Genomic DNA, 14590 nt, shown 5'->3' on the forward strand with positions numbered 1-14590 from the left:
TGGGCCACCGTGCAGCTTACATGGGCCACCGTGGGGCCTAAATGGGCAACCGTGCGACCTACATTGGCCTCCATGCAGCCTATATGGGCCGTCATATCAGCCACCGTGGGTCCTACGTTGGCCACCGTGGGGCTAACATGGGCCACAGTGTGACCTATATGGGCCCCAATGTGGCTTACATGGGCCATCGTGGGGCCTAAATGGGCAACTGTGAGACCTACACTGGCCTCCATATGGGCCACCAAGCGGCTTACATGGGCCGCCTACATTGGCCACCATGTAGCCTGCATGGGCCATCATATGGGCCACCGTGGGGCATACATGGGCCACCGTGGGGCTTACACGAGCCACCGTGTGGCCTACAAGGGCCACCGTGGGGCTTAAATGGGCCACCGTGGTACGCACATGGGCCACCGTGGGGCTTACATGGGCCATAGTGGGGATTACATGGGCCACCGTGGGGCCTAAACGGGCAACCGTGAGACCTACATTGGCCTCCATATGGGCCACCGTGCAGTTTACATGGGCCGCCTACATTGGCCACCATGCAGCCTACATGGGCCGTCATAAGGGCCACTGTGGGGCCTACGTTGGCCACCGTGGGGCCTGCGTGGGCCACAGTCTGGCCTACGTGGGCCACCATGGGCCACCGTGCACCCCTGGGAGAACATGACAATATCAAGAAATGCTACATTTTTACATTCAATTTGACATTTGTAATGACTTAAAGCTTGTACGTCAGATTCACTACACAGTAGCTGCTGGTAAAAGTAGTTAAGAAATTTAATCAGGTATTTAAAAATAGGATTTTGAAGTAAGTACTTCCAGCCTCAACCCAACTCTACCTGCAGTGGCCCCCCAGGTAGAGTTTGAGACCCCTGGTTGACATCCCCCATGTTTACAAGAAGGAGAATTCAACAAATTTAAAACTATTCATTAGGTGTACTTAAAAGAAATATTTATATATATTTTTTATTTATTTAGGTTTTTGCTTTATTATGTTCTTTTTTAATTATTAAATTTTTTTTCTTTAGGCATATTAATATCTGATGCAGGTTTGCCAGTACTGTGACCTGCTACGTGTGTAATATCGTAATACCGATTTTAGGAAGGACGGACATTCTCCTTTACTGCATGTCTGTGAATGCAACACAGGCCCTTTCGTGTCCGGTCTTCAAGGTAAACAAGCGAGATCGGACATGTGACGGACATGTGACTAGAAATAAAGCCTGTTGAAGAACGACTACATGAAGACTTTGCAAATGATCAGACGGTAGAAGAATTAGGTTTGGAGTCCGCGGTGCTTAACGCGTGTTTGTGGCGTTAAGCCGCTGCCGTCAATTTTAAAGTCTTTAGGGGATGAAACAATGCATTAGCGGCGCACAGAATGCCTTCAGCGGCGTGCGAGGTCTCTGGTGGTAAGCCTATAGATAATAGCCTCGGGATAATGTCAGGCCAGGAATCTGCGTCGCTTATCTCCCCTTCGTCTCCTATCAGGATCAGCTCCCCCCACCTGCCCCTCGTCGTCTTCTTCTAGGTCAGGGGTCGGCAACCCAAGACGTTGAAAGAGCCTTATTGGACCAAAAATACAAAAAACAAATCTGTCTGGAGCCGCAAATAATTAAAAGCCGTATATAAGTCTGATAATGAAGGCAACACATGATGTAAGTGTCTATATTACCTATATTAGCCTACTATCAAAATGACTTTAAAAGTCTTATATAAGTGTTATAATCAAGGCAACAAATGACGTAAGTGTCTATATTAGCTATAATAGCCTACTATCAAAATGACTATGTGTCGCAGGCTGAAGCAAATCTTCGTTGACAGAAATGCTGAAATGTAATATTTATTCTACACATTTTTACAACATTAGAAACCAATAGTAAATCAGAGGCTACTCAGAAGGTGAGATAACTCCTGGAAATGACTGGCTTTTAATGGCCAAAGGTATAGATGTGTGTGTCCAAGTTAAAGGAAACGGCAGGCTGTCTTCTTTTAATGGATTTGTTACCATTTTTGGCAAGCTAGGTCATATTTGTTGTGGTCTGGAACAACATGGCACACAACTATCTGAAATGCAGCCAATATTACATACAGATAATGTGTCATGAGACATGCAAAGCTAAATTATATACAAAGAGGATAAAAGTAAAGGATATTAAATGAGCTCAAATATACCTACAAATGAGGCATAATGATGCAATATGTACTGTACATACAGCTAGCCTAAATAGCATGCTAGCATCGATTAGCTTGCAGTCATGCACTGACCAAATATGCCTGATTAGCACTCCAACAAGTCCATAACATCAACAAAGCGCACCTTTGTGCATTCACGCACAGTATAAAACTTTTGGTGGACAAAATGAGACAAAGAAGGAATGGAAGATTATACATGTGAACAAACTGTTGCATCACAGTCCACACTACGGTGAGTTTAAGAACCGCCAAAATTAGTAGGACAAAACGATGTTCACCAAATTCTCTCATCAGTGAAGCATACACACAAACATATTAAACAGTGGACTTTCTAACAATTGGGAAGGTTTGTGTCATGTTTGTCCTCAAACAAAAAAACATACTAAAACAAACCAAAAAAATGTCACCCCATCTTTTTCCACTTTCAATCCTTTTTTTAAAAATGCTCCAGGGAGCCACTAGGGCGGCGCTCGAGAGCCGCGGGTTGCTGATTCTCGTTCTAGGCCGAGTCAGAGAAGGGAAAAAAACCACCAGCTGATTTCTCCGGCTCAGCTCAGCTCAGGCCGACTATTATGAGAGTCTTGCTCGGGGGTGGGGGCTGTGTTGGTGACGATCCAGAGTGGAGTCCTGAGAATGTTCCGGCTCCTTTGTCTCCTCAAGCGGGTCCACACCAATGGACCGGGGGAACCGGAACCATTTTTGGAACAGTGTGGTGTTCTCAGCATGGTCCTGCCTTACAATGACTTTCCCAGACGGTCCCACGGGGGCAGGGGGGGGGGGGGTTGTATGTGGACCGACCCTAAGCAATATTGTTATGGTTTCTTTTCTCATCTCTCTTTTTAACATGCCAAAAAAAAAAAAAAGCCACTATGTGTTCCGTCTTACGTCTTTCTTGTGCCCTCCTAACGGCAACAATCCACACCCTGAAACTGTCTTTGTGTGGCTTCCTAGTCGGTGCTGCTGCTCGGAGCCGTGGCCCTGCTGTGTTTGGGCCTGGACCTCCTCTTCCTCCTCTTCTACTCCTTCTGGCTTTGTTGCCGCCGCCGCAAGAGCGGCGAGTCCTCGCACTCCCACACGCACTCCCAGCAGCCCAGCGCCGACTGCTGCTGCACCGCCTGGTGCGTCATCATCGCCACCCTCGTGTGCAGGTGAGAGCTTCTCCCTTTCCCGCTATCCTGTCCCTCGGAAGCTAACGTACAATAGTTCCACCACACACACACACACACACACACACACACACACACACACACACACACACACACACACACACACACACACATTCTTGTATGTGTTACTTTCTTGAGACCCCCGAAAAATGCCTACCTCATTAGGACCACCGTTTCCAGATATATAAAGATTTGTATTTAGAACATGAATAATATATACATACTATGCAAATATAAAAAGGTAAGCGTTTATTTTATTATACATTTTTTATTTTTTATTAAATTTATTTTTTATTTATTTTTATTTTTTTATTATTATTTTTTTTTTTACTATTTATTTTTATTTTTATTTTTTATTCATTTCAATATTTACAGTATATAACATCTCTATATAAAATATTTTAATTTTTTCTTAATTTTGGCCAAAGGGGTCGCATTTCAATTTCTTACATACACTTGTTATGACATATGTTGACCCGAGAGGGAGCACTTTAAAAACCGATACGTAGTCAATTTGGTCCTCATATGGAAGGTACTTTTCCTTGTTGATGTCTCAAGAAGGGTAGAAATACAAGAACCCCCCCCCACCCCCACAAACACACACACACAAACATTCTGGTATTTGTCATATTCTTGAGACCTCTGAAAAATGCCTACCTCTTTAGGACCACCCTTTCTAGATATATAAAGATCATTAATAATATATACATACTGTGCAAATATAAAAAAGGTAAGCTTTTAGTGAATTAATTTTTTTTTTTGTAATTGGTTTTTAATCTTCATTATTTACTTCAAGTTATTACAGTATGTATCTCTCTCTCTCTCTCTCTCTCTCTCTCTCTCTCTCTCTCTCTCTCTCTATATATATATATATATATATATATATATATATATATATATATATATACTGTATATATATATATATAATTTTATTTTTTTATTATTATTTTTTAAATGAATTTATGCCAAAGGGGGCGCAATTCAATTTCTTACACACACTTGTTATTACATATGTTGGCCAGAGGGGGAGCACTTCAAATGTTTACACACACTTGTTATTTCATATGTTGACCAGAGGGGGAGCACTTTTAAAACCGTTACAGAGTCAATTTGGTCCTCATATGGAAGGTACTTTTCCTTGTTGATGTCTCAAGAAGGGTAGAAATACAAGAACACACACACACACACACACACACACACACACACACACACACACACACACACACACACACACACACACACACACACACACACACACACACACACACATACACAGAGCTTTTGTAGCATCCAACTGTAAATATGACCTAATATACATATTTGGGGGTATACAGATTAGGGTTGTCCCGATACCAATATTTTGGTACCGGTACCAAAATGTATTTCGATACTTATCAAAATAAAGGGGACCACCAAAACATGTCATTATTGGTTTTATTTCATTAGAAAAGCGTATGCTACATTTAACATACCTTTCTTATTGCATTAAAATAATAATTTTGGTTAAATAAGATAGTAAAACTTCTCTTTTAGTAGTAAGTATCAATCAATCAATCAATTTAAGTTTATTTATATAGCCCTAAATCACGAGTAGGGCTGCACAAGCCACTACGACATCCTCGGCTCAGATCCCACATCAGGGCATGAAAAAACTCAACCCTATGGGATGACAATGAGAAACCTTGAAGGGGACCGCATAGAAATCTCCGCGGGGTTCGTATTTGGCTGGAGTATTCTGTCATGAAGTGGTGGTGACCAACCCCAAGATGCAGAGATGGCAGGCTTAAATAATGCCTCTGATTAGTGCTCGGGCAGCAGGTGAGCGGGCAGGTGGAAATAATAAGTAACCATGTTAACTAAAACAAACAAGGGTGCCCAAAAAACAGGAACTATTGAAGTCCAACACTAACAGAACATAACAAAATATGATCCGGGCCACAGATCATGACACATTTTGATAATTTTTTTAAAATTTACCCCGTGTTCAATTTGGTTCTCTGTTACTAATCGTTATTAATATTGTATAAATATGTTACTAACGTAAGCAATTCTTTCGCGCGGTCCGATCGCGTCTTCCGGATACCACGTGACTTGTCGAGTCCGTCTTGTTCTTTTAAAGTTCAATATCTGGGGTAGTGAAACAGGAAGTGGTCATGCGGTACGACCCCAGTCGTTGTTCATGTCAGACAGAAAGCACACACAATTCCTCATTTGTGTGTCTTGACAACAACAACCCACCGCCCTCCACTTGCTCCCATTTTACCCCCCCCCCCCTCCTCCATCTCTCGTCACTCGCTCTCCGCTATTTGTTCTTCCTCTCTCTCTTCGGCCCTCTTGCTGGCCTAGAAAGGTTGCCATGGAGACAAAAGCAGATTGGATGTGGAGAGGAGAAGTGAATTATACAGTCAGGGCGAAAATGTGTGTGTGACTCGGTGCTAAGAGTGGGTTTTTTTGTCGGTTTAAATATTTCATGGTTAGCTATAATATGTCTTGTTCACTTTGCGCTACGTGTGTGTGTGTGTGTGTGTGTGTGTCTTTGTTCACTATCAAACATGACATCATCTTCCTATTTTTGGCACAAGGCTGACTTCCTGTGCGGCTGCAGTGTGTGGGGAATAGTCAATTGTTGGACTAGTCAATAAAAATACAAACAAAACAATTGATTGCCGTATTTTACGGACTACAAGGCACACTTAAAATCGTTTTTTTCCCCTTAAAACTCGACAGTGCGCCTTATAACTCGGTGCGTCTAATGCAGTGTTTTTCAACCTTTTTGAGCCAAGGCACATTTTTTTCATAAAAAAAAATACGGAGGCACACCACCAGCAAAAAAGGTTGTCGTGCCTTATTTTGAGTTTGTTGTTGTTTCCTGTGTGTCGTGCTTTAGTTCCTGTCTTGCGCTGTTATTTTGGTGACCCTTCCTGTTTTGTTGGTGTTCTCCTGTAGCAGCTTCACGCCTTTCTTTGAGTGCTATTGCCCACACCTGCTTTGTTTTCGCAATCAAGACTATTTAAGTTGTGCGTACACTATCCTTCTTTGTGGGGACATTGTTGATTGTCATGTCACGTACGGATGTGCTTTGTGGACGCCGTCTTTGCTCCACACGCTGTAAGTTTTTGCTGTTGTCCAGCATTCTGTTTTTGTTGACTTTGTAGCCAGTTCAGTTTTACTTTTGCTTTACATAGCCATCCCTATGCTTCAGTGCCTTTTCCTAGCGGGACTTGCCTTTTGTTAATTTTTTGGTTTAAGCGTTACATACCTTTTTACCTGCACGAGTGTGCTTTCTTTTACAAAATCAGTGAAGTGGGCACGTTGTGTAAATCGTAAATACATTTGCAAATCCTTTTCAACTTATATTCAATTGAATAGACTGCAAAGACAAGATATTTAATGTTCAAACTGAGAAACTAAAATTTTTTTGGCAAATAATCATTAACTTAGAATTTTATGGCAGCAACTCATTGCAAAAAAGTTGGCACAGGGGCATTTTACCACTGTGTTACATGGCCTTTCCTTTTAACAACCCTCAGTAAACGTTTGGGAACTGAGGAGACCAATTTTTGAAGCTTTTCAGGTGGAATTCTTTCCCATTCTTGCTTGATGTACAGCTTAAGTTGTTCAACAGTCCGGGGTCTCTGGACGCTGTTGTAACACGTGGCTTGGCATTGTCTTGCTGAAATAAGCAGGGGCGTCCATGATAACGTTGCTTGGATTGCAACATATGTTGCTCCAAAACCTGTATGTACCTTTCAGCATTAATGGGGCCTTCACAGATGTGTAAATTACCCATGCCTTGGGCACTAATACACCCCCATACCATCACAGATGCTGGCTTTTCAACTTTGCACCTATAACAATCCGGATGGTTCTTTTCATCTTTGGTCCGGAGGACACGACGTCCACAGTTTCCAAAAACAATTTGAAATGTGGACTCGGCAGACCACAGAACACTTTTCCACTTTGCATCAGTCCATCTTAGAAGAGCTCGGGCCCAGCGAAGCAGGCGGCGTTTCTGGGTGTTGTTGATAAATGGCTTTCGCTTTGCATAGTAGAGTTTTAACTTGCACTTATAGCGACAAACAGTTGTTACTGACAGTGGTTTTCTGAAGTGTTCCTGAGCCCATGTGGTGATATCCTTTACACACTGATGTCGCTTTTTGATGCAGTACCGCCTGAGGGATCGAAGGTCTGTAATGAATGACTGAGCATTTCATGGAAGCTGCTTTTATACCCAATTATGGCACCCACCTGTTCCCAATTAGCCTGTTCGCCTATGGGATGTTCCAAATAAGTGTTTGATGAGCATTCCTCAACTTTCTCAGTCTTTTTTGCCACTTGCGCCAGCTTTTTTGAAACATGTTGCAGGCATCAAATTCCAAAGGAGCTAATATTTGCAAAAAATAACAAAGTTTTCCAGTTCTAACGTTAAAGGCCTACTGAAAGCCACTACTACCGACCGCGCAGTCTGATAGTTTATATATAAATGATGAAATCTTAACATTGCAACACATGCCAATACGGCCGGGTTAACTTATAAAGTGCAATTTTAAATTTCCCGCTAAACTTCCGGTTGAAAACGTCTTTGTATGATGACGTATGCGCGTGACGTCACTAGTTAAACGGAAGTATTGGTACACCATTGAATCCAATACAAAAAGCTCTGTTTTCATCTCAAAATTCCACAGTATTCTGGACATCTGTGTTGGTGAATCTTTTGCAATTTGTTTAATGAACAATGAAGACTGCAAAGAAGAAAGTTGTAGGTGGGACCGGTGTATTAGCGGCTGGCTGCAGCAACACAAGCAGGAGGACTTTGACTTGGATAGCAGACGCGCTAGCCGACGCTAGCCGACGCTAGCCGACGCTAGCCGACGCTAGCCGACGCTAGCCGACGCTAGCCGACGCTAGCCGACGCTAGCCGACGCTAGCCGACGCTAGCCGACGCTAGCCGCCGACCGCACGGATGATCGGGTGAAGTCCTTCGTCCTTCCGTCGATCGCTGGAACGCAGGTGAGCACGGGTGTTGATGAGCAGATGAGGGCTGGCTGGCGTAGGTGGCGCGCTAATGTTTTTATCATAGCTCTGTGAGGTCCCGTTACTAAGTTAGCTTCAATGGCGTCGTTAGCAACAGCATTGTTAATCTTCGCCAAGCTGAAAGCATTAACCGTGTATTTACATGTCCATGGTTTAATAGTATTGTTGATCTTCTGTCTATCCTTCCAGTCAGGGGTTTATTTATTTTGTTTCTATCTGCATTTGAGCCCGATGCTATCACGTTAGCTCCGTAGCTAAAGTGTTTCGCCGATGTATTGTCGTGGAGATAAAAGTCACTGTGAATGTCCGTTTCGCATGCTCGACTCTCATTTTCAAGAGGATATAGTATCCGAGGTGGTTTAAAATACAAATCCGTGATCCACAATAGAAAAAGGAGAAAGTGTGGAATCCGATGAACCCTTGTACCTAAGTTACGGTCAGAGCGAAAAAAGATACGTCCTGCACTGCACTATAGTCCTTCACTCTCACTTTCCTCATCCACAAATCTTTCATCCTCGCTCAAATTAATGGGGTAATCGTCGCTTTCTCGGTCCGAATCGCTCTCGCTGCTGGTGTAAACAATAGGGAAATGTGAGCAGCACTCCAGCTTGTGACGTCACGCTACTTCCGGTACAGGCAAGGCTTTTTTTTTATCAGCGAACAAAAGTTGCGAACTTTATCGTCGATGTTCTCTACTAAATCCTTTCAGCAAAAATATGGCAATATCGCGAAATGATCAAGTATGACACATAGAATGGATCTGCTATCCCCGTTTAAATAAAAACATTTCATTTCAGTAGGCCTTTAAGTATCTTGTCCTTGCAGTCTATTCAATTGAATATAAGTTGAAAAGGATTTGCAAATCATTGTATTGTGTTTTTATTTACGAATTACACAGTGTGCCAACTTCACTGGTTTTGGGGTTTGTATAGGTCTATATATATGTGTGTGTGTGTGTATATATATATATATATATATAAGTGTATGTATGTATATGTGTGTATATATATGTGTGTGTATATATGTTTATGTGTATATATGTATATGTGTGTGTATATATGTATATGTGTATGTATGTATGTATATGTGTATAGTATATTCATATATGTAAATGTATATATATATATATATATATATATATATATATATATATATATATATATATATATATATATATATATATATATATATATATCATAATGTCATAGAAGATTAAAAAATCAAGAACATAAGCTAACATTTTGATTGTTATTTTTTGACAGTTCTAATTTTTTTTTAAATATCATAACCAAGCCTGTGAGTGTTTTCTGCCAATCACACGCCGTTAGTCAAGTGTGTGGGTATTGAACCAGCGACATACAGCTCAGGGAGCGAGGAAGAGGAGGGCGTCGGGAGAGATGATTAACTGTGAAGCGCCATGAAAGGCAGCAGCAGTCTCGCAGGCGTCGATGGAGTCCTAAAAGTGCATTTCATTACATAAACTACCATCAAGCGTTAATGCCCACATCCTTATTGTGTGCTTCTCTAATTGAGGATTTATGCCACAGTCGCACTCACACAAGATACTAAACACACTGGTGTACTCTAATGGCCAACAATGTATTGCTCTCACCATGCTCGTAAATGTACGTAATGGAGACGATCAGCACGACGCTACACAAAGCCAACCAACAAAGTTGAACGTAACGATAAAAGTGTAGGAATTTTAAAGCTATTATGTCAGTTGGCCACTTGATGGCGGTGTTGGCTAACTCCTCCCTACAACCAAACAGCCGCTAATGCTTCTATCGACCAATAGAAAGGTGGTGTATTGTTTCATTGCCTGCTTTATTTTGTCTTTCAAAGTAAATTATTGATCATATTTCTGGTTTTACTTGTGTAAAGTAATAAAATAAATAAATAAATAAATAAATAAAGCGCTAGAATAGCAATAACTCCCTCTATATATAATATAAAACTTATAAAGTATCAAAATGAAGCACCAACCTGAAGCCCTAACCCAAGCCACACCATTTTTTTTTTTTATAAAATAAGTGTAAAAGGTAAAAAACAGAATAAAAAAACTGAATGTTATTGGTTTTTACAATGCTATTGTTATTTAGATTTATTTGTATTACTATTATTATTTTACTTGTGGTGGTTTATTGGTTATTAATGTATATCCAGATTTTCTTATTTATTAAAGATCAGGGGTGTCAAACTCATTTTAGACCGGGGGCCACATGGAGAAAAATCTACTCCCAAGTGGGCTGGACTGGTAAAATCACGGCATGATAGCTTAAAAATAAAGAGAACTTCAGATTGTTTTTTTTTGTTTAAAAATAGAACAAGCACATTCTGAAATCAAAGTGTTTTTTGTTTTTTTTTTACAATTCCCTGTTGCGGTTAATAGTATATATACTTTATTTGTCGTTACTGATATTTTCTGAATAAATGATGTGATAATGTTCATCAGTCAACTCGGTGTTAATTTTTAATCTATCAAGATAAAAAAATATTTATCAAAATCAAATTTCATTGTTATTTATGTAGTTTGATCATGATGTACTAACATCATGTGGTTTATTTTGCACATATATATATATATATATATATATATATATATATATATATATATATATATATATATATATATATATATATACACATATACATATATATACATATATATACATACATACACTACCGTTCAAAAGTTTGGGGTCACCCAAACAATTTTGTGGAGTAGCCTTCATTTCTAAGAACAAAAATAGACTGTCGAGTTTCAGATGAAAGTTCTCTTTTTCTGGCCATTTTGAGCGTTTAATTGACCCCACAAATGTGATGCTCCAGAAACTCAATCTGCTCAAAGGAAGGTAAGTTTTGTAGCTTCTGTATCGAGCTAAACTGTTTTCAGATGTGTGAACATGATTGCACAAGGGTTTTCTAATCATCAATTAGCCTTCTGAGCCAATGAGCAAACACATTGTACCATTAGAACACTGGTGTGATAGTTGCTGGAAATGGGCCTCTATACACCTATGTAGATATTGCACCAAAAACCAGACATTTGCAGCTAGAATAGTCATTTACCACATTAGCAATGTATAGAGTGTATTTCTTTAAAGTTAAGACTAGTTTAAAGTTATCTTCATTAAAAAGTACAGTGCTTTTCCTTCAAAAATAAGGACATTTCAATGTGACCCCAAAATTTTGAACGGTAGTATATATATATATATATATATATATATATATATATATATATATATATATATATATATATATATATATATATATATATATATATATATATATATATATATATATATATATATATATATATATATATATATTAATTGGCCATACCACAGAAGGTGGCTGAGAACAACAGGGCCAAGGTTCTGTGGGACTTCAGCTTCCAGACTGACAAACAGCTTCTGGCTAACCTACCAGACATAATGGTGGTGGACAAAGAGCAAAAAAAGGGTGGTGGTGATAGATGTGGCAATCCCAGCTGACGCCAACATCAGGAAGAAGGAACAAGAGAAAGTTAAGAAGTACCAAGGGTTGAAAGAGCAGCTGGAACGGATGTGGAAGGTCAAGGCTAGCGTGGTCCCCGTGGTAGTGGGGGTGCCCCAAACTGGGAGAGTGGCTACATCAGATCCCAGGAACAACATCTGAAGCCTCAGTCCAGAAGAGCACAGTCCTAGGAACAGCCAAGATACTGCGCAGAACCCTCAAACTCCCAGGCCTCTGGTAGAGGACCCGAGCTTGAGGATGACACAGATGCCACCCCACCGGGGTGAGAAGGAGATTTTTTTATATATATACATACATACATATGTACATCATCTACAAAGATACAAATAATTGCTATTGCGACATCCAGTGGACACATTTAGAACATTTTCTTTCATTAAAAAATTTCAGGTTAATTTTTATACTTAGCAAACTCATCCCGCGGGCCGGATAAAACCTGTTCGCGGGCCTGATGCGGCCCTCGAGCCGTACATTTGACACTTCTGAAGTAGATTTAAAGTTAAGTTTTGGTGGTACAATAAATACTTGTGGAGGTCTCGTTCCTCGGGGGTTCCTTGGACCACCAATGACGTACATGACAGCCTCGTTCATCTTTCTTAACAATGATTTATTTTGCAATAAATGTTCTTTTCAGTCCTTTCTCTCCGTCTCGCTCGCACTCTCGTTCGTGCTCGTTTTTCTGTTCCACCATCAACAACAACTCTCTCCTCTCCTTCCCAACTGCTGCCTTTAACAGAGCGACAGGTGATCGGACAAACACTCTCAGCTGGGTCGTCTACGCACCTGTCGCTGATCTCAAAGCCGGTCCTGTCACATCCCGCTTCGCTGCAGGTCCGCAGGCCACGCTCCCCCCCACTTGTATTTTCAAATGAATAAACAATCATGTATTTAATGGTGATTATTATTGTTGCCCGACTATTGAGACACCTTGAGTATGCAGGGTGAAGCCCACCTATTGACTCCTGAGGGCCAGGAATTCGTATTGTTTCCAGAACATGCCGAGATGAGCTGGACTTTGGACACGCCAGGTTTGGGATTTTGTTTAGCTCGTGTATTGTGTGAAAGGCACAGCTGCAGATGGAGTACATTACGTGCGGTCTGTTGACCCAATTATTATGTAGACCGGGATTCATTCCTGGTAGTCACCCTTACTCGCCCCAGGATCCACAGCAACACCATATAAGGTCATATGCATTTTGTGCTGTAACACGTTTTCTTCTTCAAGTTAGGACATAAGTCATGGTCCCAATACAGAAAACCATTGCATCTAATAGAGAATGTCTCATTTGCACCCCTGGTGGTGAAATCTATCAAAGTGAGGGCGGTCCCAAAAAGGAGGGATTTTTCAAATGTCTGTTTTAAAAGTGCTCCCCCTCTGGTCAACATATGAAATAACAAGTGTGTGTAAAAATTTGAAGTGCTCCCCCTCTGGCCAACATGTGTAATAATAAGTGTGTGTAAGAAATTTAAATGCGCCCCCTTTGGCCAAAATTATTTTAAAAAAAATAAATAAATATGTATATAGAGACATACTGTAATAAATTGAAGTAAATAATGAAGATTGAAAAACAATTACAAACAAAAAAATTCCCCCCAAAATAAATGAACTAAAAGCAGTCTTTTTTTCACAATGTGTCAACTTTTTTCTTATAAAAGTGGGAACAATTTATCATATTCTTTTTGTTTCTGTAATATTGCAATATTTTCTCGTAAAATTATTACTTTTTCATGTGAATTATTACTTTTTACTGCAAAATGGTGACATTTGTCATATAAAATTCTGACTTTTATCACAATATTGCCGATTTTTTGGTTGTTCTTGTAAAACAGTGATGTTTTTTGAGTGAAATTATGACTTTTGTCATAACCTTGCCAAGTGAAATTCCGATTATTATTACAATATCGCCAACATTTGACAGTTGTCTTATAAAATTGTGACTTTCGTCGAGTAAAATTATTGGTAGTCACCCTTACTCGCCCCAGGATCCACAGCAACACCATATAAGGTCATATGCATTTTGTGCTGTAACACGTTTTCTTCTTCTCCCGCTTAGCGCCGGCATCGCGGTGGGTTTCTACGGAAACGGGGAGTCGAGCGATGGCGCCAGCCGCCTGGCCTACTCCCTGCGCCACGCCAACCGCACCGTGTCCGGGATCGAGAAACTGGTGAGCGGCGGGCGACGAGAAAGACGCGTCGACGCGAATCCGCCGATTAAAAAGTTTTCCCCGCAGGTGTCGGACAGCGCTCTGGCGCTCAACCAGACGGTGGAGGAGAACCTGGTCCAGCTGGAGACGGCCTACAAGGAGCAGACGGACTACCTGTCCGTGGTCCAGAAGCTGCAGGGACAGCTGGACGAGCTGGTGAAGCTGATGGTGGACATCCCTTTCTGGACCAACACGCAGGTTTCTCTGGAGGACATGGCCAGCCAGACGGAGGCTTTTGACTTCTACAGGTTAGGATCACGCGTGACTTTATTGGGTTTGTGGATCACGGTAAAAACTGTACACCTGTCCTCACAGGTGGTTGGGTTACCTCGGCTTGCTGCTGTTCGATGTCCTCATTTGTCTCCTGGTGCTCTTTGGCCTGATCCGGAACTCTCGGGGGACTCTGATCGGGTAAGTGTCCACACTAACACAGTGTATAAAAAGTTAGGTTGTAGCGCCACCTG

At 41.0% G+C, this 14590-nt stretch overlaps 1 protein-coding gene across 2 annotated transcripts in view; it reads left to right on the top strand.

Annotated features, from left to right (window-relative positions):
* Positions 1-14590, top strand: part of ttyh3b (tweety family member 3b) — a 68103-nt gene that overhangs the window by 17559 nt on the left and 35954 nt on the right. For both annotated transcript variants that reach the window (XM_062026572.1, XM_062026571.1), the window contains exons 3-6: positions 3154-3350; positions 13976-14087; positions 14154-14374; positions 14442-14537. In XM_062026572.1, the coding sequence (XP_061882556.1) occupies positions 3154-3350; positions 13976-14087; positions 14154-14374; positions 14442-14537 (626 nt within the window). The remainder of the gene's footprint in view (positions 1-3153; positions 3351-13975; positions 14088-14153; positions 14375-14441; positions 14538-14590) is intronic.

This window comes from Entelurus aequoreus, linkage group LG18 (assembly GCF_033978785.1).
Source record: "Entelurus aequoreus isolate RoL-2023_Sb linkage group LG18, RoL_Eaeq_v1.1, whole genome shotgun sequence".
NCBI lineage: Eukaryota > Metazoa > Chordata > Actinopteri > Syngnathiformes > Syngnathidae > Entelurus > Entelurus aequoreus.